At 38.7% G+C, this 26,147-nt stretch overlaps 1 protein-coding gene across 3 annotated transcripts in view; it reads right to left on the bottom strand.

The window, feature by feature from the left end:
- Positions 1–26,147, bottom strand: part of SLC9A6 (solute carrier family 9 member A6) — a 55,160-nt gene that overhangs the window by 13,759 nt on the left and 15,254 nt on the right. For 2 of the 3 annotated variants that reach the window (XM_008070221.2, XM_021718662.1), the window contains exons 6-12: positions 25,568–25,673; positions 18,571–18,712; positions 16,335–16,440; positions 15,953–16,041; positions 12,257–12,370; positions 5,600–5,711; positions 4,283–4,436 (exon numbers count right to left, since the gene is read on the bottom strand). In XM_008070221.2, the coding sequence (XP_008068412.1) occupies positions 4,283–4,436; positions 5,600–5,711; positions 12,257–12,370; positions 15,953–16,041; positions 16,335–16,440; positions 18,571–18,712; positions 25,568–25,673 (823 nt within the window). Of the gene's footprint in view, positions 1–4,282; positions 4,437–5,599; positions 5,712–12,256; positions 12,371–15,952; positions 16,042–16,334; positions 16,447–18,570; positions 18,713–25,567; positions 25,674–26,147 lie in introns of all 3 variants that reach the window. The other variant, XM_021718661.1, reaches the window with a different exon arrangement.

Genomic DNA, 26,147 nt, shown 5'->3' on the forward strand with positions numbered 1-26,147 from the left:
CACTTATTATTTGCCAGGCACTGTACTAGGCATGGGGCATAGACATGAATTAAACATGGCCCCTGCCCTCAAGGAGCTCACAGACTGGTGGGGGAAACAGACACAACTAGAGCATAATCCCTATGGACTTGCTATCAGGGAGCACTGGGTTCAAATCTGCACTCAGTTACTTCCTAGCAGTGTGATCTCAGTCAAGTCACGCAGTCCTACAAACAACCACCATTTTGTCACCTGGAGAATGGGGCTAATATCTACCACACAGAGTTGCTGCAAGGATTTTAATGAGAAAATGTGTCGAAAGGTTTTAGGAGTATCTGACACATCGTTAACACTAAGTGGTAGCTCTTATAACAATATTATTATGAGACTGAATGTTGTAAGTGCTATAATGGAGAGACCCAATGTTACAAAAACAGAAGAGTGGTTCTGAGAGAATAGAATGGGGGGAAAGTAGGCACTTAGCTGTGCCATTTCTTGAGAGTGAAAGAGAATTCCAGGCAGAGGGAACAGTATGAACAAAGCCACAGAGACAGAGAAGTGCAAAGCATGTGTAGTAAATGATAGGGAGCCAAATATGATTGTCATGAGCTATGAGAAGAGACGTAGTGATAACTGGCTGGTTCAAATTCACTGAGGATCCAATAGCTAGAGTGATCCTTTTATGCTGTAAATTAGTTCGTGTCACTCTATGGTTATAAAATTCTTCAAGATTTCCGATCATAATCCAAACTCCATGTCCTATAAGACCCTGTAGCAGGGGGTCCACAAACTCCAGCCTACAGGCCACATCTGGTTGTAGATACAGTTTTATTGGGATACGGCCACATCAATTGATTTATATATTTGTCTGTGGTTGCCTTCACACTAGAGTTGAGTAGCTGAGACAGAGACTGCATGGCCTGCAATGCCTAAAATATTTACTACCTGGCCCTTTACAGTAAGTTTGCAGACTTGCCCCTATAGGAATCTTGTCCACCTCATTTCCTACCTACCCTTCAATCATTATACTCGGCTATATGAGTTTTTTCCATGTTCATTAAACAGGCCAAGTTTATTCCTGTCTCAGGGGCTTTGTACTTGCTTTTCCCTCTGCCTAGACTGCTCTTCTTCCTGATGACTGTTTAACTGGCAATATCCGGTCATTCAGGTACTCTGGGCTCAAATGTAACCTCTGAGAGAGACCTTCCCTGACATGCTTATATAAAATATACTCCCATCCCCAGCTACTCTCATAGTATCTTGCTTGACTGCCACCGCAACATTAAAAAGCCATCTAAAAATGTCAGGTTCATTTATTTGTTTACTAGTTTATTGTCTGTCTTCTCCCACTAAAGTAGAGATGTTATGAGACTAGGGATCTTTTATTTTTTTGAGTCAGGGTCTCACTCTGTCACCCAGGCTAGAGTGCAGTGGCATGATCATGGCTCACTTCAACCTCGACCTGCTGGGCTCAAATGATCCTCTCACCTCAGCCTCCCAAGTAGCTGGGACTACAGATGTGCACCACCATATCCAGATTTTATATATATATATATATATATTTTTTTTTTTGGTAGAGATAAGGCCTTGCTGTGTTGCCCAGGCTGGTCTTGAATTCCTGGGATCAAGCGATCCTCTTGCCTCAGCCTCCCAAAATGTGGGATTATAGGCATGAGTCACTGATCCAGCCTAGGGAATTTTAAAAAAAATCTTGTTACTATTACTATCTTTCTCTAGAATAAGGTTTTTTAATCCTATTACTGACGTTTTGGCCCACATAATTCTTTGTTGGCAGGTAGGGGGAAAGGGCATGAGCCTGTATTGTGCACTATAGGACGTTTAGCAGTGTTCCTGACCTCTACCCATGAGATGCCAGTTGCAGCCCCCCCCTTCCAGTTGTGACAACCAAAATTGTCTTCAGACATTGTCAAATGTCCCCTGGAGGGCAAAACTGTCACCAGTTGAGAACTACTGAGTTGGAACCTAAAAGAGCGTGGGGTACATGACTGGTGCTCAGTAAATATTTATCAAATGAATGAATAACAGGTAAATGTGATATGCTGTGCTAAAAGCTTTACAGACAGTAGCCCACTGAATCCTTACAACAACCCTAGGAGGTAGGTACTATGACACATGTTACAGATGAGGAAACAGGCTTTTAAAGGGTTCACAAAACTTGCCCCAAATCACAAAATTAGTAAGTGAAGGGGCAAGAACTCAAAGTCAAATCTAAGTTTGTGTGACTCTTAAATTTTCTGGACTCATCAGTATCCTCAAAATTGTACTAGACAAATTTAGGGGGAGCAAAGGAAAGCTTAAAATATAGCTCTGTTTGCGAGGAGTCCCTCCAAAATCCCAACAAAGAAAACCAAGAAGTAATCTAAGACTTAATAATCTAAGGCAATGTTGTATATAATGAAGTGCCAAACCGTGTAACAGAATGGGCAAGATGGGGCCAAAGAGCTTTCAAATTCAGTGACGTATATTAAACTTTATGTGAGTAGGTGGGTTTTTGTGTTTGTTTTTTCTTTGGAGGGGACCATCATCACAGGTATTTTGTTTGGGTTGTTCTTAAATTTTGCTCTGCTTAGTAAAATGAGAAGGAGTCTTTGTTTACAAGCTCTCAAGAAAAATAACTTAGTCCTTTCAAAATTTACCACCCTCATGTCTTGATTAAACACGGTACATAAGGCATTATCTCCTTAATTTCATTTAATTATTTGGACGACCTTGAACAACTTAGACCTCCTAAGTCTCTATTTCTTCACTTGTAAAATGAAGTTATTATGTCTAGACAATTATTTAAAATGCACTTAGCACAATGCCCAGCACATAGTAGGTACTCAATAAATGCCAGGTCCTCCTTGAAGTAATAATTGAGGCTATAATATAAACATTATTTTTGTGTATTTTATACTATACACAATAACAGCACAAAATTTTTAAGAAAGGGACTTGAATAGTAAAGAGAGTAAGAAAATAACACCAACATTCAAGGTGTGATTTAGAGCTGGCTGGTTTGTAGAATAGCAAAAGAAAGACATAGTAGAATGAAAAAAATGGAGGATAGAATCTACAAAGTGTGAAATACTGTTTTCTCTAATGAACCCCACATATTCTGGAAGCTCAGTAGCTCTTAATATCTATGAAGTTTCCACCAAACACAGAGCTAAAATCTACAAAGGCTTTAGCAACATGAGCTGCTGTATCCATGGAAACAAATGCAGAACTCTTGAGATACAAGGGAGCTTTCAAATTGAATACATTAACGAGTACACATTCAAGGCTAAGGCCTCACAATCTCGGCCTTGGATTGCTAGGTTGGAAATAATGCTGATCAGAAAGACGAGAAATATGATAATACCTAATAGTGTTTAGAGTTAGGTAAACAGGACTGTGTCATATGCTGCAGATGGAAGAAACAATTTTGATCTGACCTGGTGATATGAATCAAAAGTCTTAAATATCCTTTTGACCAAGCAATTCCACTTTTAGGAATGCATCCTAAGGAAATAATCAAACAAGTGCACAGTTTACATTAAGAATCCTTACATTGTTAATAATAATAGTAATAGCAAAATCCTCAAATGGTAATGGTAACAGCAAAATCCTAGAAGCAATACAAAAGTCCAACAATAGGGATTTGGTTAAATAAATCAGGACACAGCTGGGCGCGGTGGCTCACGCCTGTAATCCCAGTACTTTGGGAGATGGAGGGGAGAGGATTGCCTGAGCTCAGGGGTTCGAGACCAGCCTGAGCAACGTGGCAAGACTTGTCTCTACAATACATCATAAAATTAGCTGGGCATGGTGGCGCATGCCTATGGTTCCAGCTATATGGAAGACTGAGGTGGAAGGATCACCTGAGTCCAGCAAGTCAAGGCTGCGGTGGCCATGAGTGTGCCACTGCACTCCATTTTCAGTGACAGTGTGAAACTCTGACTCAAAAAAAAAAAAAAATCAGGACATATGCAGCTATTTAAATAATTATGCAAATATATTTATTAAAGGAAATGTCCATGCTATATTACATTTAAAAATAAGGCTACAAGAGTACCTTTAGTAGTTTTTAATGTATAAAGCATAGCAAACGTCTGAAAAGATATCTCTCAAAGCATTAACAATGGCTTTTATTTTCATTTTGTATATTTTCCTTTTTTCTGTACTACGTATTATATACTTTTTAAAAGGAAAGACTAAAACATGATAGACTTGCCGAAGCTTAAAAATAAACTGAAAATAAGCAGAAAAATAAACCACATTTAAATTCAATATGAAAATGAAGTCTCCAGTGAGTATTTACCTTATATGCAAGCACGACAGCATTGCAGTAGTGCCACCACCAAACACCCACACAGTAAAAAACACAATCAGAAGTGTGGTGCTGAACATCATTTGCCTTGCATAAGTGGCAGTATCTCGAATGGCCAAGGCAAATGCCATTGCACCACGAAGTCCTACAAGGGAATGAAAGTGGTATTTCTTCAATAACTCATCACCAAATGTAAGCTGCATTAATGCAGAGAAGCAAAGGATATTCTAAAAACTTAAAAAACAAGGCTTTCAATGTTATTTTTACATTTACAAACAATAAAATTTGCTCTTTTTTGGCCTACTACCCCATGAGTTTTGACAAATGCATAGAGGTTTGTGACCACTATGACAATCAAGACACAGAACAGTTTCATCATCCCCCCTACAAATTCCTTTGTGTTACCTTTTTAGTCCAACCTTTGTCACCCCACCAAACCCCTGGAATCCACTGATGGATTCTCCATTGCTATAATTTTGTCATTTTGAGAATGTCATACAAATGGAATCACATAGCACATAACCTTTCAAAACGGCTTCTTTCCCTTAGCATAATGTCTCTGAGATTTACCCGTGTTGTTGTGTGGATCAATTGTTTTTTCTTTTTAGTACAGAGTAGTATTGCATGACATGGATGTACCAATGTTTGTTTAGACATTCACCACTGAAAGACAGACAAGTGGGTGTTTCCAAGTTTTGGCAATTATAAATGGAATTGCCACAAACATTTACTTACAGGTTTTTGTGTGAAAATGCATTCATATTCATCTTCCTCGCTTTGTGTGACATATTTCTGAACAAAGGACTGGGAACCAGGATATGAAAAAATTCCCATAGAAGAAATTGGAACAGTATAAAATTTTTTTTCCAGCTGAGGATGCAACTTCAATGTTTAAAGGAATACTGGCTGGGCGTGGTGGGGCTCATGTCTATAATCCCAGCACTTTATAGAGGCTGAGGCAAGAGGACTGCTTGAGCCTAGGAGTTTGAGACCAGCCTAGGCAACATAGTAAGACGTTGTCTCTACAAAACAACAAGAACAACAACAAAAAAAAACAAAACAAGAAAAAAAAATTGCCAAGCATAATGGCATGTGCCAGTTCCAGCTACTTATGAGGCTGAGGCAGAAGGAACATCTGAGTCCAGAAGGTTGAGACTGTGGTGAGTCATGATCCTGCCACAGCTCTCCAGCCTGGGCAACAGAGTGAGATTCTGACTCCAAAAAAAAAAAAAAAATAATAATCTTACATTACCAGCATATTTGTGAATTGTTGCTTGGGATGAGCAAAAGAGGAAAGTTATAACTTACCAGCAAACATCATCATATGTTGAAAATTTGACCCAATCTTGCTTCTTCTACCCAAATTAAGTAAGAGGGACAAGGGGTAAATGTTGGCAGCTCTTCCCAAGAAAATAGCAATCTAAAATTATTAATAGGTTAAGGATCATTTCATTTTACAATTAATATAATTTAGGCTATACATTCAAGATGGTGAAAAACTATTTTAGGGAGCTCAGTTTCTAACATACAGTCTCTTGATTCCATTGTCTAACAGCGCAGTCCAATAGAACTATCTATATCTGTACTATCCAATATAGCAAGCACCTAAAATGTGGCTAGTATGATCTAGGAATTGAAATTTTATTTTGTTTTAATTAATTTAAGTTTAAATAATCACATGTGGCTAGTTGCTACCAGACTGGACGGTACAGCTCTAACATGTAAGAAATTTACTAGATGAAGAGAAATATGTTTAAAAGCAGAGCTTCTTTACTATCCTTTTAATATTACTCATAGAAAAGGCTAACTCTTTTTCATTATCACTGTTGGTAGGAAGAAGAGTATTACTGGCTAAACGTCTCCTTCGTTCTTCAAAACAACAACAAAAAAAGGTGGCTCAACGATGCCATACCAATAAAATTCCTGATAGCCCCAATGTACTCCACTGAGTTTATACCTCCAACTTGCTTCAAAGAAAAAGTTTAGTATGAATTCAGATTGGTTTTAACTAGAAACCCGTTTTAGTGCCTTTTTCTCCAGTTTGCTGTCTATAGAGACTCATGCTTTACAATTACAATTTTTATTTCAGGGCTCACAATACAGTCTCCACTCCATTTCCTGAGAGGAATATAAAGGGAAATCTAAGATTAAAAACAAAACAAGGTGGGGAAATGGTGCTGGTCTAAATAACTTTGGAAAAGAATACAGTGTATACGACTAAAGGCAAAAGGAACTGCACAGAAGCATTCTATGCTTGTTGATAAAGCTGTTTCCACAGCAGTACTGCTTAACAGTTCTGATACTATTACATATGTATACTGGAACTGAACAATTGAGTAAATGGATGGCAGGTGGTGGGAGCCAGGTTTTTCACTGTTGGAATGGGAGATTCCAGATCAGCAAGGGAGGAGGCCAGAATGATCCATGTGGTAATAAATTAGAGTGGGGGATTGGTATGAAAGCATGTTTAGCTTAATACAGATGGTTACATAACAAAATATTTATAGATGTATGTATATACGTGTGTGTGTGTGTGTGTGTGTGTGTGTGTGTGCATGTGTGTGCGTGTATTCAGAGAAAAAAAAAATATTTCCTTGCTTTGTCAGTTGAGAGGGCCTAGAGCAAGATCACCCAGCAGTGCTGAGCACACCTGGTACCCAGATCTTGGTTTCTAATACTATTCTCCAATAAATGAAATCAGGGCTCCTTGGAGAAATGGCCAATTATCAGGCTGAGGCAGAAAATATACAAGATGAGCCTGAAGCATGTTGTAGCTCCAGAAAGTAAGGAAGTGCTGAAAAAATTTAAAAATACAATAATGAAAACATCAAAGTGACATAGGAGTCCAGTGAAAGAGCTCCAAATGGCCAAAACTGGAATAGTTCGAGCAACAAAACAAAAAGATTGTATCGTATTATAACCAAAAGTATAAAATAAATGTCAATGAAGTCATACTGACATTAAACAAATGACTAAAGCAATAAGTAGGGGAGAATAGATAGCTTTCCTATGTAAAGAATTCCAGGCTGGGCACGGTGGCTTAGCCTGTAATCCCAGCAATTCGGGAGGCTGAGGTAAGCGAATTGCTGTGGGTTAGAGAACAGCCTGGGCAATTTGGTGAGACCTCATCTCTATGGTAAAAATCAAAAAAATTAGCCGGTCATGGTAGCACGCACCTGTAGGTCCACCTACTTGGAAGGCTGATGCAAAGGGATAGTCAGAGCCCAGTGGGTCAGCACTGGGCTGGCCATGAGCACACCACTGCACTCCAACATGGAGGACGGAGTGAGACTGCAACTCAAAAAGAAAAAATTCCAAATAATTTTATACTCTATCCTCGAGGAAGTAGAACCTAACTCCCCACTCCTCAGTCCCTGCACATAGCAACTTCCTTCCAAGCAGTACAACACAGAGAGAAAAATAAGTAACTTTACAATGGAGAAACCTGACAAATACTATCTCAACCAAGTAACTAAGGCTATCATCAACATTATTAAGTAGGTACCCTTGATATGTGATTAAGAATGGCACTTTACCTCTGTGGTCTTCCTCCCAAAGAACATATAAATCCAGGCTAATCATGGGAAAATATCCAACAAGTTCCAATTGAAAGACAGTTTATAAAGTACCCGGCCAATACCCCTCAAAACTGTCAAGGGTCACCAAAAACAAGGAACATATAAGGAACTGTCACAGTCAAGCAGAACCTAAGGAGACATGACAACTAAATGTAATGTGGCATCCTCCTGGATGGGAGGGACCACAGGCAGGAAAGAGGAGTGTCTAATACCAAAAAAGAAAGGAAGAAAAGAAATATACAATATAATATATAATATAAATTATAATATATAACATAATATAAACTTAATATTATATTAATATATAGTTATATATAGTAGATATATCTTCCCTGAATACACACACACAAACTCATATATATACATACATCTATAACAGAACAGAATAAGGACTTTAGGGAAAAACTATGAGAATCTGAATAAAGTATGAACTTTAGTTAGTAATAATATATCAATATTGGTTTATTCATTGTGACAAATGTGCCATGCTAATATTAGTAACAGGAGAAACAGAGTAGGGTATATGAGAACTTTCTGTATTATCTCTACAAGTTTTCTATAAACCCCAAATGATTCTAAAATCAAAAAATTATTAAAAAGTTATTCCCTTATAAAAAAAAAAATAACCACCAAACATGTGGGCCAATGTGGCAGTGACAGCTAGTTCTCCCCAATATCCATTCTTTCTTTCTTTTTTGGTAATAGATACTCCTCCTCCCCATTCTTGATTTTTATCTGGGTACTTAGTCACCAAGATCAATAATATAATTCCCAGCGTCCCTTGCAGGTAGATGTAGTTAATGATGTTAAGTGGAAGGGATGTATGCATATTAGGTTGTGCACTTCAACCCAACTGCACTTCTACAATTGGCAGACAGGGGTAGGCCACCTTGGATCAACTCCCTGAGGATGTTAGCAACAAGGTTGCTTGGGTCCCTGATGACTTTGTGGAACAGAGCTGCCATATCAGTTCAGACATTTGTTTTTTTTGAGTTGGAGTCTCACTCTGTCACCCAGACTGGAGTGCAGTGGCCGCTCCCAGTCACTGCAGGCTTGGCCTGCTGGGCTCCGGTGATCCTTTCGCCTCAGCCTTCCAAGTAGCCGGAACTACAGGCACGCGCTACCATACCCGGCTAATTTTTGATTTATTGTAGAGATGAGGACTCGCCAAGTTGCCCGGGCGGGTCTCGAATGCACAGGCTTAGGCAATCCACTCGCCTCAGCCTCCCAAAGCGCTGGGATTACAGGCTGAGCCACCGAGCCTGGCCCAGTTCAGACTTTTAGATGAGAAAGAAATAAACATCTACCTTGCTTAAACTTGGGTTAATCTGAATCTTTGTCACATGAAACCAAAGTGACATCCTAAGTAAAATAGCCAGAAAGAGTCATCATTTCTATGTCAGAAAGAGGAAAAAATTAAAAATAAAATGAAATAGCCAATAAGAGAATAACTTTCTCCTGTTAAGAGTCCATTTTCATGACAGGATTTTTTTTTTTTTTGGAGTTGGAGTCTTACTCTGTCGCCCAGACTGGAGTGCAGTGGCTGCTCCCTGCCACTGCAGCCTTAACCCACTGGGCTCCAGCGATCCTTCTGCCTCAGCCTTCTGAGTAGCCGGAATTACAGGCATGCACTACCATGCCCGGTTGATTAGGATTTTTTTTAAATTGAGGAACTTTAATTCCTAACAGATTCATAAACCTATAGAGAATATGTAGTCCTGCTTCCAGATTAAGTACAGTGAATCAGGCCACTTGACTGCTCAAAAATTTCTCCAAAACTAGCAAGATGTTAAGTTACTGATCTCATGGTAGTCTTTCAACTAAGATCTTCTCTTATTAATAGGACTTTATCTTTTTTTTGTCAAAAGTTCATTCTCAGACTAAAGCTCTGCAGAATGGTATTTTGGTAATACCTCACTTACTAACAAAAGATCTTACCTAGAGTTTTAATTTTTTAAAAAACTGCTAATCTCTTTGGCAGAATCTTTATTCTGAGTGTTTTAAAAATACTTCTGCACTCCAGTCTGGGTGACAGAGTGAGACTGCAACTCAAAAAAAATAAATAAATAAAAATAAAAATACTTCTTTTGGGCTGGGTGTGGTGGCGCAGCTTATAATCCCAGTACTTTGGGAGGCTGAGGTGAGAGGATTGCCTGAGCCTGGGAGTTTGAGAATAGCCTGGGCAACTTGGTGAGACCTCATCTCTACAATAAATCACAAAAACCAGCTGGGTGTGGTGGCGAGTGTCTGTAGTTCCAGCTACTTGGAAGGCTGAGGCGGAAGGATAGCCTAAACCCAGCAGGTTGAGGCTGCGGTGGCCGTGAGCATACCACTGCACTTCAGCCTAGGCGACAAGAGTGAGACTCCAACTCAAAAAAAAATAAAAAAAAAACCAAAAAAAACTTCTTTTGAAACTCCCTTATTCAAACATTCTTCTGTGATCACAATCACTCCATGTTTCATATTCAACTATCCCACTCTGATTGTTATTCTACCTCACTGGGACTTCCAGGCCAAAGATCCCTCCACCTTTTCCTCAAACAATTCAGTCCCCTTCTTCCTTCACTTTCCTTCTTAGCCTCGTGTCAACAGCATTCTTTTCAACAGCCTACATTTTCTTGTTCCTCTGTTTTCATTGTACCCACTTGACAAAACACAAACCTGCATGGACTCAACTATCTATTTTCTCCATGCTTACAGCTAAGTACTCCTGAAAAAAACCATTCAATGGGGCAGAATGGTTCATTCTACTGCTAATGCCTATTCCTCAAACACAAATGGGTCCCTAGTACTGCTCAGCAGTCCTATTGCATTTCTTTGGTCAACTTACTCTCTACAACAATTTCACAAACCTTCTCCATGTTCCTCAAAACCCCTCTGACTAGTGTGAGCCAGCCTCTAAGATGGTCCCCAAAGTTTTCTGCCTCATAGTATTCATGCTCTTGTGTAGTCCCCGTCCACACTGTACCAGATTGGTCTGTGTGACCAATAGAATATTGCAGAAGTGGCTGGGCGCGGTGGCTCAAGGCTGTAATCCCAGCACTTTGGGAGGCTGAGGTGAGAGGATTACCTGAGCCCACAGGTTCGAGAACAGCCTGGGCAACTTGGCAAGACCTCATCTCTACAATAAATCAAAAAATTAGCTGGGCATGGTAGCACACACCTGTAGTTCCGGCTATTTGGAAGGCTGAGGTGGAAGGATCACCTGAACCCAGTGGGTTGATGCTGGGGTGGCCTTGAGCGTGCCACTGCACTCCAGCCCGGGCGACGGAGTGAGACTCCAACTCAAAAAAAAAAAAAAAAAAAAAAAAAAAGAACATTGCAGAAGTGATGCTGGTATGTCACTTCTAAGATTAGATGATAAAATATGCTTTGGCTTTCACCTTGGGGCGCTCTCAGTTCACTTGCTCTAGAAGCCCTGGTATAAGCTGTCCTATAGAGATGTCCACATGGAGAGGAACAGAAGCTTCCTGCTGAGGGTTATGTGAGCTGAGTGACCTTGGAGTGAATTCTGTAGCCCTAGTCAAGTCCTGAGAAAGCGCAGTCTCAGCCAAGAGCACAACTGCAATCTCATGAGAGATCCTGAAGCCAGAACCACACAGCTAAGCTGCACCAGGATTCCTGACCCTCAGAAACTGTGTGAGATAATAAACATTTGTTGTTTTCAGTTGCTAAACTTAAGATAATTTGTTATACAATAGATAAGTGATATACCACCCAGCTCCCTATCTTACTCTCAACAGATGATCTTACCTCCTACTTCACAGATAAAAATAGAAGCCATCAAACAGGAGCTCCGTCTTACAAATGTACCTCTATCTCTACACACCCTGTCCTCTCCTGTAGCAATGGTGGAGCTGTCCCTCCTCCCACTGAAGGCCACATTTGTCTCCACATGTTCTGGATTCCATCTTCTCCTGCCTTCTCATGAGGTGTACACTATAGCCTGTTCTCGTCTCTCTTTAATAATATACTCTCTTCCTCCTTCCAACTGGTTTTTAAAGACAACTCATGGAGAGAGAGAGAGAGAGAGAGAGAGAGAGAGAGAGAGAGAGAGAGAGAGAGAGACTGCTAACTGTGTCCCAGTATCCACCCTCTCCTTCTTCCCTTTAGTAATAGAGAACAGTTGTCTCTTTTTGAAGTAAGCAGACCAGTAGGAGACTTTTCTGTCATTTCAATCTGTCAACAGTATTTGTGCAATTAACAAAAATAAAAATAGAATAGAATAAAATAACTAGAATAGAAAAAAGAGTTGCAATCCTTATTTGTTTTACTCAGAGGAAAATTTTATATATCTAAATGTATTCTTATCAACCATACACCCAAAATCCACACAAAAATCTTCATTACAAATAGTTTCTAAAATAGAACACATAATAAAGGATACAAATGCTCCTACTACAAATGTTGGGTTAAAGACATGGTTCTGGAAGGTAAACAGTGTCAGTCCCATGTAGGAGAAGATGAAATTCTCTGCCAAGAAATTGAGAAGCTCAAACAACTGAAACAAAATTTTAAAAAGTTAGTACAATAAATAAATAAAATTACATAATTTGAAAACATGAGTATTACTAAGATAATAAAACAGACACTTCAAATATACAAAGTTCATGCATACATCTGAAAATATGTGATTCAGAGGGGAGCAAAAGTAGAGGTGACAATTCTAGTCTCACAGAAAAAGCCAGAAATCTCTCCCCCTCTCTTTCCCCAATCAGCTTCCCTCCTCCAAACCCTGTAAATTTTTCTTTTGGAATGCTTGTGTCCCTGCCACTGCCCTCATCTGACTTTTGTCAGTTCCCGTCTATAGTGATACAAAAGGACCCTAACTAGTATTACTGCCACCCCCCCATCTTCCACCCCTCAACCAGTGAATCTTTAAAAATGGCAGTTTTCAAAATACTTCCCTCTTTACAAGCTATAATATTCAATTTAACACCTTTTATCCTGGCATGGAGTGCTTCATGAGAATGCTTGTATCACCGGCTTGCTGTGTAACTTAACTTCTTCCATGGATCTTACCCTAACTTAGGGAATAAATGTCCTACAGATAGGGCTTCCACATTGTGGTCTTGCATTCTGTGCCCCCCAGTTGCCGGCCCACCCCCACCCTGTTCACATCACAGCCTCAGCAAGGGTTACGAACCCAGCAGGTATACGAGACTTGCTGAATAAATGCTGAATGACCTCTAAAATCTGGTGCCCCTCAGGCCACCACAATTATCTACTACTGCTCTTTACCATGAGCTCTCTGTCCCACAGCAGGACAGTGATTCGGGCTCCGTGGCTCAGCCTGTAATCACGTGCTTTGGGGGGTTGAGGTGAGTGGATTGCCTGAGTCCACGGGTTCGAGACCCGCCTGGGCAACTTGGCGAGATCTCATCTCTACAATAAATAAAAATATCAGGCGGGCGTGGTAGCGCATGCCTGTAGTTCCGGCTACTCGGAAGGCTGAGGCGGAAGGATAACTGGAGCCCAGCAGGTCGAGGCTGCGGTGGCTGGGAGCGGCCGCTGCACTCCAGTCTGGGTGAGAGAGTGAGATTCCAACTCAAAAAAAAAAAAAAAAAAAGAACATTGGCTCAGGAATCAAAAAGGCTAGGCTTGAACCCTGCCTTCCCTACTTGCTGGCTGCGTGGCTTTGGGCAAGTGAGTTAATCTTTTTAAACCAGGGTTGTCTTGTGCATATTTAATTTTCTTTAAAATCATTTAATATACTATTATTACTTCCTTATACTTGCTTAATGATAACAGCTACACTTTCTCCACTTTTTACTATGTGCCTGATTCTATACTAAGTCTTTACATGCATCATCTCATTTAATCTCACAACAGCTCTGTGATGTGGGCATTATTATTATTATTATTTCCATTTTATTTTATTATTATTATGTTTGGAGTCAGAGTCTCACCCTGTCACTCAGACTGAAGTGTAGTGGCATAATCACAGCTCACCTCAGCCTCAACCTCCTGGGCTCAGGCGATCCGTCTGTCTCAGACTCCCAAGTAGTTGGGACTACAGGTGTGTGCCACCATGCCTGGTTTATTAGTGGTAGTAGTAGTACTGAGACAAGGTCACTTTGTTATCCAGGCTGGTCTTGAAATCCTAGGTTCAAACGATTCTCCTGCCTTAGTGTCCCAGAGTGCTAGGATTACAGGTGTGAACCACCATGCCTGGCCATTATCTCCATTTTAAAGATGGCAAAACTGAAGCAAAGAAAAGTTGTAGAACTTGCTCCTGGTCACACAGCCAGTCTCACAAGAATTGGCAAACTTTTACTGTAAAGGGCCAGAGAATAAATATTTGAGGCTTTGCAGGCCACAAGCTCTGTCACAATTACTTAACTCCGCCAGTGGAGCACAAAAGCAGCCATGGACTATACATTAAAAGGAAATGGGTGTGGTTGTGTGCCAAGAAAACCTTATCGACGGACACAGAAATGTGAATTTCACATAACTGCCACGGGTCACAAAAACTTCTTTGGACCCTTTTCCAAGCATTTAAAAAAGGGCAGAAAGAAAACCTAAGAAAGCTAAGAAATTCTCAGCTTGCAAACTGACAAGGGCCAGATTTGGTCTGAGGGCTGGAGTTTGCCAACCTCTGCTGTTCACTTTACTGCCTTCTTTTTGTTCCTGCCTTGGTCTATACTGTTTCCCCTAGGCCTTTCCAAATCCTTCCCATCCTTCTAGGTGTGCCATTTCTATGATACCTTTCCAGCTCCTCAAGCCTCAAACCAATTTCTCCCTTCTCTGAGGTCTTCTATGACATATAATCTGAAACATACAATCTAGGGTTCCTACTAGTCTTATTTTTTTAATGTATGCAAGCTTCAGATCATCAACAAGCCTGGAAGCTCTTACCATACTCTTGTGTTTTACTCCTCACCCCACTATCTGGAAAAAATGCTGAATCTCCCCAGTTGACTTTCTTTTCTATATTTATTGCACTGATTAATTTGTAAAAAGGATTTGCAACCTCAATGAATATGCTTGGTGGGGAAGCCTAATTTCTTTTGAGGAGGTGGGGAAAAGCATAGGTCATAACCTAAATTTGTGGCTCCAGAAGAATGAAGAGAAAGCACTGTTGTTCCTGCTTTAGCATTAGTCCTTTTCAGGTTAATCTCACTATGTTCCAATCATATGGCAAAACTTAAAAGCTTCTATTTCTCATCATAACTATCGTCAAGTTCACACCTGTCTCTACTCTAGACATTACGTTTTGTTCATGCATTTGTCCTATACGCCTCATAAGACTAAAAAATTCTCTGTCTATTTCCTTTATAATTTCCTTCAGGTACCCTGCACAACTGATCAGTTGGTGCCATATGAAGCTGGACCATTGCCGTAGTCCCCTGACATTACTGGAAACATAGCAGCTTTGCAGTGCCTGAACAGAGACTGAAAAGTTAATCTTCTCTTAGTATATCTAGTCAGATCAGAAGTTAATCTTATTATATCACACAGCAGTAGTTCTAGTCAAGACAGAGTGAGCTTCCAAAACATTCCTCTTAAAAGCCATTAGGCCCGGCTCGGTGGCTCAGCCTGTAATCCCAGCACTTTGGGAGACTGAGGTGAGTGGACTGCCTGAGCCCGCGGGTTCGAGACCCGCCTGGGCAACTTGGCGAGACCTCATTTCTACAATAAATCAAAAAATTAGCTGGGTGTGGTAGTGCGTGCCTGTAGTTCCAGCTACTTGGAAGTCTGAGGCGGAAGGATTGCTGGAGTCCAGCAGGTCGAGGCTGCAGTGGCTGGGAGCGGCCACTGCACTCCAGTCTGAATGACAGAGTGAGACTCCAACTCAAAAAAAAAAAAAAAAAAAGCCATTAGATTAGGAAAATACTAAGAAAAAAAAAGAAGCTAATTGTCTGATTATTGGAGCCATAATAATAGCCCCTGGCTATGACCTATCTCCATGCTAAAAGCTGTCACTCTTCAATTTGCCAATCCCATCTATTTCTAGAGTCAAAGGAAGATCTGAAATGAGTATACATCATCTTGAACAGATCAAAGGTTATTTTTAAGTAAAAGACTTCTATTTTGCTGAAAGAAAAAGATGTTTATATACAAATGATAAGATTTATCTTACCTGTTTAGTTCTATGCTGAGACTCTGTGGACAAGTTATTATACGTATAATGTGCTTGTGTAATGCCACAAAACAATACTGCAACCACACCTATGAAGACAAAGAGTTCCAAGTTCACATAAAAGGATGGTTCCTAACTTTAATACTGAGGTTTTTATTTTACAGAAGTAGATTATATACACTTAGTGTTGAAGACTCCATTTGTGACTTCCTTTGTTGAGAGGAACCACTTTCATTGAAAATCTTTCATTGTGTTCTTAAGTGGCAGCCTAAACCCCAATCACAAGTATGTTTTAGTACTAAAGGAGCTGACTCATTTGCAGAGGTGACTGGCAAAGTCACTCCTTGCAAGGGTCTACAATCAAAAGGAGAAAGTAACCTACCTGTGAAGCCCCAGGCTTCAGCCAAGAGGAAGGTACTCCAGGACATCAAGAAAAACAGGCCTGTCTCCAACAACTGGAACTCTCGTAATTTGGTGAACTTTGTCACGTAAGACTGTTAAGGTTGTAATGAGATCTTGTAATACAGAAATGCAACTAGAAAAAATAATAGTCTAAGCAAGGCAACCATGAAAGAAAGGTTCTCTGGCCTCTTTAACATAAAAGTCACAGAATAAGGAAGTACTACCAAAATGGAAAGAATTTAACATAAAAGTCACAGAATAAGGAAAGTACTACCAAAGAGACTACTAAGATGAGTCTGTTACTGAAGAGTCAGCTGCCTTCCTTCAGTGAGTATCACATACCTTGCCAGAAGCCATGCAGTAAAGGACAGGCAGAGACAGAAACAACAGATGAGATACACAACATGCCAACTCTTGACTATTAATTTGCAACCCAAAGCAAGACAGCCTCCATAATTATGGCAACTTACATTTATAAAAACACATAATTTCCATGAGATTTCACACTTAGTTGTTCCTCTAACCCCTCTGTGAGGTAGATCATTCATTCCACAATGAAGAAACTGAGGCACTTTACTCACTTACACTAATCTAACAAGTATTTATTAGCTGACAGTGGAAGGGCCTGTGCCAAACTGTGTCAAATCTCAGGCTGGAATCTAAAGTCACTTCAACAACTAGATGCTACAACAAAATGATTAACAAGATATATTTTCTACCCTCAAGGAACCTGTAATGGGGAAGAGATATTATCTGTACTGGCTCCTTCTTCAGAAGTCTTTTTACTGTCCCGTTATGCCTCAGTTCACCTAGAAAAAGCCATAAAAGCTTCCTCTGGCACAAGGCTGAAGTATACAAAACTAAGAGAGTCTTAAAAACGCATAATGTATTTGTTTTCTGGTTTTGAGTCGGAGTCTCACTCTGTCACCCAGGCTGGAGGGCAGTGGCACGTTCATGGCCACTGTAGCCATGACCTGCTGGGCTCAGGCAATCCTTCCTCCTCAGCCTTCCAAATAGTTGGAACTACAGGCATGTGTCACCATGTCTGCCAATTTTTTTATTTATTGTAGAGACAATTTCTCGCCAAGTTGCCCAGGCTGGTCTCGAACCCCTGGGCTCAGGCAATCCTCTCGCCTCTGCCTCTTCAAAGTGCTGGAATTACAGGCATGAACCACCGCACTCAGCAAATGTATTTGTTTTAAATAAAAGTATCATAGAAGTTTTAGACCTGGAAACTCCTTAAAGGTCCTTTGGCCCCGCTCTTTTTTTCTAATGTTCTCACCCTCCACATTCCTTTACTGAGATCCAAAGAGGTGAAATGTTAAAGCTTCTATCATGTTTGGGTCTGCCACAAAAAGCTCCAAGGAGGTAGGGACCATGTTAGTCTTGTTTAGCTTTGATATCCAGAACACAGCATCTGACATGTAACAGGTTATCAAGAAATGCCTTTTTTTCTTGGGCAACAGAGTAAGACTCTGACTCAACTCATCTTTTCCACATCAATCAACACTTTATCTTGAGGCAGCAATATTTTTATGAATACTTTTTTTTGGGGATCTTAAATTTATTTTTTATAGATTTAGAGATTATGAGTGCATTTTTGTCACATGGATAGATCGCGTAGTAGTGACGCCTGGGAAGAAATGGCTTTTGAATGAATAACTTGCCTGGTATTTCTAAGAGCTAACTAGTGGAGTACCAAGACTACAACCTAGGTCCTTTGGCCTCCCAGCTAAGGAATCTAGAGCACAAAGGTTAAAATCAGGAAAGCTGTGATGAACTCTTATATATCCTAACCTGGGAACCATATTGTGTTCATTTGGCATCACAGTTGTATTATTTCCTACTTGTCCTGTTAAAGAGCAAAAATCTGCCAGGCTGACCAGCAACACAGAACACGCAAAGACTCCCTGGAATATATCTGCCTTTACAGCAATTTAATCTACAACCATAAAATTCACCCTCAAAGGGATATACCATATCTAATTATACTCTTGCAGTGAAAGTTTTAGGACTCTGAGCCCTATGCAGAACAATGAAATTCTTTTACTTATTTAATAGTAAAGATTATTACTTAATGTTTTTAAACCAAGTACTTAGTTATAAGGATAATAACTGTAACACAATTCCAATCATGGAACTAGGAGAAACACGGAATACGGCATTCAACTACTTAATTAGATTAACAAGAAAAGATAAATACAATGAAAGGATATTAAAGCAGTCACCACTCCAGTAGCAGCACCCATTGCAAAAGATCCACTGAAGATCCCGAGGAAGATCCCAATGGACTTGAACATGGCTGTGACATCAAAGGTATGACTGTTGTCTCCAGCAGGCTGGTATGCCACTATTGAGCTACAGAAAAGAAATTGCTGTTACTTCTAGAAGCAATGTTTTCTTTAAAAGTTATACTACCCAACTAAAAAAAAAATTATGTAGTATAGAGCTTGAAGGATGAAATCAGAGCGAGAAAAAACCCCCAAACCTTTGGATTTGAATCGCCAAAATAAGCACAAAAGATTACCCCATAAAACTCTGCCATATATCCAGTTAGCAAGAAAACTTGGCTTTTCCTTAAATGACCATTTCAGGAGGTGAAATATTTTAAAGTCTTCTATATAGTAGTTGTACCAAGCTTTTCTCCATCTTCAAGATACTGTGCACTATTCTTTTGTGATTCTGTTTAAAAATCACTAGTACTGAGTGCCTGAAAGCCCTAACTATGAATGCAAACAAAGTAATGAAAAATTCCACTTGTTCCTAGCTACGACATAAGACTATAAAGAATACTGTTCAATACTCAACCTGGTCACATTTTGTTTTTCCTTTGGGAAAAATAGGTAACTGAAGGACCCGTCAAGCTTTCAGAATATCAGAATGGGTCAAATGCCTAATATCTATTCACACCAAAATAGACTTCCACAGGAAAAAAAAGGCCTCGAAAAACATTCCAAGGAACTACAGTCCACTCAACAGCACTTGTAGCATAACCAGCTGGATTCTCCACCTCAAACTTCTGAAAGAAAACTCACTCTATTCCAGGCCAAGACAGGCAATTACAGGAGACACTCTCCATCTTGGAATCACAGTTCAAACCTGGTCTAAAAAAGCTTCTTTCATAACAGTCACCCCAGGAAACAGAAATGGCTGAGAAAAATCGTTGTTGCCAGCAGGTCTCTGGCAATAATACTTACTGTTAATAAATCAATTCTCATCTCAGTTAATTGAGAGACCAGCATTATAAAAATTCTAGACTCAACAGCACCATACAAGTCACATCAAAGAAAAGAAGGAGAAAAAACACATTCCTAAGAATATAATTAATTCTCTCTGTGGTTACTGCAATGTTTTATTCTGGTTCAAAGCTAAAAAAAATGTGTTTACTGGCCGGACATGGTAGCTCATGCCTAACACTCTGGGAGGCCAAGGCAGGAGAATCACTTGAGCCCTGGAGTTCAAGATCAGCCTGGGCAACATAGTGAGATCTCATCTCTACAATAAAATAAAATAAAATAAAAAATTAGCCAGGTATGGTGGTGCACACCTGTAGTCCCAGCTCCTTGGGAAACTGAGGCAAGAGGATCACCTGAGCCCAGGAGGCTGAGGTTGTGTTGAACCATGATTGTGCCACTGACACTCCAGCCTGGGTGACAGAGTGAGACCCCATTTTAAAAAAATGAAATAACTTTTAATATCACGCTACCTCTACCTACACATAAAGGACCCCGCCACCATAAGTGAGATTTGACCACATTATAACATTTAAATATAGTAACTAGCTGAAGAAAAAAAGGACATTGCTGCAACAACCTTCTTTCCCTGTGGTGATATTTGTCAAAATGTTGGCTGTAACAAAATATCTATGCCATGTCTCCTGAGGTTGCTTTTCCGGACTAGTTCACGCAAATTCAAAATTCACACTAATCACTATGTTATTCTTTAATCATTAACACATACAAGAACACATGGAAAACATGAGGGGCTGAGAACAGAGGAGAGGTTTGTTTTCTTCTTTGTTAGGCAGACACTAGCCTCTGGATTGAAATTTCCACTCATCTTTTCTACATCAATCAACATTTTATCTTGAGGCAGCAACATTTTTATGAATATTTTCCAAAAAAATCCTGAAAATAATATAATGCACAGATTAGAGGGAAAAATTATCCCACCATTCCACTACCCTGACAGGTCTATTTTATTTTCCTTCTGTATTCCTTTCCCTTCTTTTTGTTACATGCATGATAATTCATACTTAGTTGCAATCATAGTGAATGTACAGTTTTGAATTCTACTTCTTCAACTGACAACGATGTAAGAATATCCATAGTCTTTAAAATGACAGTTTTTAAGATTTCAAAATGGTCCAAATGGATATAGCATAATTTATTCAACCATTTTCCCATTGTTAGACATTTAAAAGTTGCTTCTAATATATCTGCTACTATATATAACAGTATAAAAGAGCATCTTTGTGCTTTTTACATATTTTGGACTGTTTCCTTGTGCTACATTCCTAGAAATGGAGTATTACCATATCTGTGACTCTTTTACATGTTACTCAACATCTTTCAAAAGGGTCTCCATTACATTTTTGGAGGGAAATATGATAATATTGCTCAATAATAATTATTAGCATTATTTTGAGCCAGAGTCCCACTTTGTTGCCCAGGCTGGAACACAGTGTCACAATCACAGCTCACCACAGCCTTGACTTCCTAACCTCACCTGCCTCAGTCTCCCAAGTAGCTGGGACTACAGGTGCATGATACCATGCCCGCGAATTTTTTTTTGTATTTTTGTAGAGATGAAGTCTCGCTACATTGCCCAGGCTGTTCTCGAACTGGCCTCAGGCGATCCTCCCACCTTGGTCTCCCAACGTGCTGGAATTATAGGCATGAGCCATTGTGCCCAGTTGATCTCTCTCAATTTTTTAATGATCATACCCATTGGCCTAGAAATTCTGCTTCTAAAAAATACCCTACAGAAATACTCTCAAGAATTCAGAGAGTCACATAAATATGCTCACTGCAATTCTATTCATAATAATATAATATAAGAAAACACCAAATATTAACCAAATAATAGAGGTAAATTTGTAATGCATCTATTCAATCGGATGATAGAGGTATTAATATAGTAAAATATCCAAGTGGGAAAAAAGCAAGTTACAGAAAAGTATGTATAGTACTATGTTCTTCATGTTTAAAAGATATTAATATATTTATATGTATATTAACATTTTCATGAAAAAAATCTGGATGAAAACCCTACAGTGGTTATTTCTGAGCTGAATTTTCTACTTTCTGAGTCAAATACTTCGAATTTTTGCCACAAACACGTGTTAATATTATCATAAATAATGATAAAAGGTGATGCCAATGTCAATGTTAACAACAATGTATGAGCGGTTCTAGTTTTACTATACCAGGGTTTTGCAACTCCAGCATGATTGATATTTGGGGCCAATTATTTGTTGGCTGCAGAGGGGAGGTATGTCCTGCATATATCAAAGACCTCTACCCACTAGATGTCAGTAGCACCCCCTCCCTTTCATGATAGCCAAAATGCACCCAGACATTGTCAACTGTCCCCTAGTGGGGGTAAAATTGCCCATTAGAAATGATTGAAATACATCTTACCAGCAGTAACAATTACCATGAACAATTTTGTCTTGTCAATTGAATCGGTGAAAATAACCACTGATTTTAACATGTATACCTCTGGTAATTAGTGAAGATAAATAATTTGTCATGTTTGTTTCCTTTCTGTACTTCCTCTTTTATAAAATGTAAACGACTGTAAAAAAAACCATTTTAAACTAGTGTGAATTTAGGTCTCCAGGCTAATCATGTTATATCCATTCAGTGGAATACCATGCAATGTATATTTCTCTCTTGAACTTTATTTCTAACTAGATATACTGTGTATTCCATACTGTATCTGTATATATAGATCTACCTCACACAAAATGTATACAAAATGTATGAGGGAACCAGTCCCACTTCAACCTCACCAAACTAAAAGTATTAATATGTTTTTTAAAAAGGACTGCTAGTACAATAGGCTAAAACAAATAAAAACAACCTGGAATATAAATTTCAAGAAGAGTTGCCTGTTAATTGCTAATCAGAACTCATTTAGAATGAATCCTCTGCCCTTTAATACATGGCTGCTTATACAGAATATTCACAGCAGGTAATCATCAAATGAAGAGAATTCAACACAAAGCACTCTATTTGTAACGAACCTATTTTAAAATACATACAAGGCAAATGAACAAAGACGATCAACATACCATTGAGTATTCCAGCTAGTAATCTCTCACAGCCAGCAATACAACTGGTTTCCCTTCAGCTTTTGGGCAAGAACTTACTTGCTCAACTCCATTAAGACATTTACAAGCTAACAATTTCCCTGTTATGATACTTTCTAGATAAAGTACTCCTCCAACAGAGTTCCACCATAAAATGTAATGCGTTAACTTATCTCTTGTCAATCTAGAATGATACTAGCTATGTGTCATCCTTAGAAGAATTGAGAAAAGAGTCACTCAAATCATTTCCTGTAAATCTTCACTCCCTCACAGAACCCTGTCTGGGAAAGGCAGTAAGAGGACAAGCATGGTCTTTTGTAAGAAGTGCTATGGAAAAGGCTTTCTTTTTAATATGTTTATTCTTTACCAATACTGATATGTACATCCCCAAGCTTAAAATATTTCAGTGACGGTTTTTCCCCCTTTACACTATCCAACTGTTCCTAAAGTTGTAGAAAATAGGTTACTAACACCTTCAATTAGGTTATTTTTATCCCCCTTTAACACTAATCAAAGTCCTTAAAGTTGCAGGAAATAGGTTACTTTACTAATGGGAAAAAAACTAAGGCACAGGACACATCAATTTAAGATAGAACCAGATCAAAGATTGTCTGACTTTTAATCCATTAGGACAATGATAAAAAAATACTTATTAGTAAGATGATTAAATAACAGAATAATTGTCTAGGATAAGGAGTTGATGTTAAAAGTAACTGCCTGTACCTATTCTCTTCACTTAGTAGTGCTGGTCATTTCACATGTACCTATGTAGTGGAAGCTTCAATGATCTTAGTTGCTTCATTTTATATAACAATAACATATAAGTTACAACCACACCATCGATTTCTCCCTCCCTTCAAATAATATAAAACTCTTATTTTGTACCTATCATCATTGAAGGGGCTTATATTCAATATTAATATTAGTTACAGCCTTTAGGTTTTCTCAAGTTCAATTTATATTAGCTGTAGACAGTTGCAAAAAATCTGGCAATAAATATAGTGGGGAGGAGGTAACGTTTACATATGTTGCATTCACAAAAAAGGATTTGATCTTTTGTATATCTTCATACACAACATTTAAGAGATTAGTGTTACATCTCAGAAAAGATAACTTCCATTGCAGGAGGCAATGAGGGCAATCAGGCAATGCAAACCAGAATCAATGACTTATTACTCTTTTATAATGAACAAAGTAGCAATTAAGGAGAGAAATAAAAATAAAGAGAAAATGTGAAGGGTTTTTACTTCTCTCTCACAGAAAGTTCTGGTAAAAGTAAAGGTAACTGTCTATAGGGTTAGATATTTGCTTGTAAGAGTGGGTAAGCAGGATTAAGCTCCTCAGAGGTTTAGACCAATTCTTTCACCCGCAAACACTTTGTAATAGTATGTACAGGTACTTTCTATAATTAGATTAAAAATATTGTTCATTCAGTAATTGTCAATAAAAAATATATTATCTAGCACTTCTAAAGATCAAAATGTTTCTGAAATGATTATGTTAAATAAGAGAAAGACAAATTAAGCTATAATTAGTTATTTCTCAATTATCAAGTTCACAAAAATATAAAGTTTGACAAATATTCTGTTGTTGAGACTGTGAGGAACAGACACTCCCATAATTTAGTGTTAAGGTGCAAAGTCGTACAATCTCTTTGGCAGGCAATTTAGCCATGTCTAAGAAAATTATAAAAGTATTTACCCTTTAAGCCACCAATATCACGACTGGGCATTCTTCCTACCAATATACCTAATACCTATGCATGTACAAAACAAGGTAAGTTCAGATTAATCATTGCAGCACTGTTTGAGACAGCAAAAGATTAAAAAACCTTCAAGTGTCCAGCAACAGGAGACTGAGCAAAATACTAAATACATACAAAATACTATGTAGCTGCAAACAAAGAAAAATGCTCTCTTTTGATATGAAAAGTTCTTCAGAAGATGCTTATGTGTGACAACATATATAGTATCCTACTTTTAAAATAAGGAGAGGCAAATAATCACATTTGTGTTTGCATATGAATAAGGAAATACTAAGATGCACAAGAAACTAATAAAAATGGCCATCTATAAGGGGTTAGGGGACAGGTGGATGAAGACAGGAGTAAGACTGTGATTTTCCTTTTTTTTGGGTTGCGGGGGTTGGAGTCACACTCCATCGCCCCGGCTGGAGTGCAGTGGCACGCTCACAGCCACCCCAGCAACAACCTGCTGGGTTCCAGCAATCCTTCTGCCTCAGCCTTCCAAGTAACTGGAACTACAGATGTGCGCTACCACACACAGTTAATTTTTTTATTTATTGTAGAGATGACGTCTCGCCAAGTTACCCAGGCTGTTCTCGAACTCGTGGGTTCAGGCAATCCTCTCACCTTGGCCTCCCAGTGTTGGGATTACAGACTTGAGCCACCATGCCTGGCCAAGATCGTGATTGTCTCTGTATAACTTTTGATACAGTTTTGATTTTTTACTGAAGTGAATATATTATCCATTCAAAAAATTGAATCTAATGAAAAAATATGGTATGGATAAAAGGAAGGCAGAAAAAATAAAAAAATAAAACGTTCATGTTATAATGTTAAAGCAGAATACAAAATTATATAAACACTATAACCACAACTATGTAAAATATCATACATAGAAAAAGAGGAGAAGGAAATGTCCTAGAATGATTACAGTAATTGTCCTTAGGTGGTGGGAGTATATATATTTTTTTCTTCCTTTTCTTTCCTGCATTTTCTAAGTTATTTGTAAAGTATGTATTTCTTCAAGAGAAAAATTAATGTCTTGTTCGCCCAAATGTTTCCACTAATAATGTACTTTATTTAATAAATGACTTTTAGTTCCTAGTACCCTTACATTTAATATTCAGAGTATAATAGGAAAAAAAACACTTACGAGGACAGCACTATGGCAACAGCATCATTGAGGACACTTTCACCAAAAAGAAGGGCATAGAGTTCAACATCAACTTGAAGCTCGTGGAATATGGCAAGAACAGTCACTAGCAAGTAGAAAGAATCAGAAGAATATTTAGACACTACCAATATGACATATTCCCTTCAATAGCTGATTATACGAGTTATTTAGAAATTCACCTATTAGTCTTAGAATTCAATACTAATAAACCTTCTCTTACCATATTAAAAATTCAATGATTTAATATTAATATTTTTCTTTTCCCTAATTGTGTACATGGAACATCTTTCTCTTAAAATCAACTGAAACTGTTTCTTGGAGGACCGAGTTGGCCTAACATTCTTCATGCAAATATTAGTAATTTTGTCTTGTACATTTCTTTTCCATAATGAATATATTCAAAATTTCCTACAGATCAGGGTCATTAATCTTTTTTTTTTTTTGAGTTGGAGTCTCACTGTCATTCAGGCTGGAGTGTAGTGGCACACTCACGGTCACCGTAGTCTCGACCTGTTGGGCTCAGGTGATCCTTCCACCTCAGCCTTCCAAGTAGCTGGGA

This window comes from Carlito syrichta, unplaced genomic scaffold, assembly GCF_000164805.1.
Source record: "Carlito syrichta isolate Samal-C Ts95f unplaced genomic scaffold, Tarsius_syrichta-2.0.1 Scaffold313184, whole genome shotgun sequence".
NCBI lineage: Eukaryota > Metazoa > Chordata > Mammalia > Primates > Tarsiidae > Carlito > Carlito syrichta.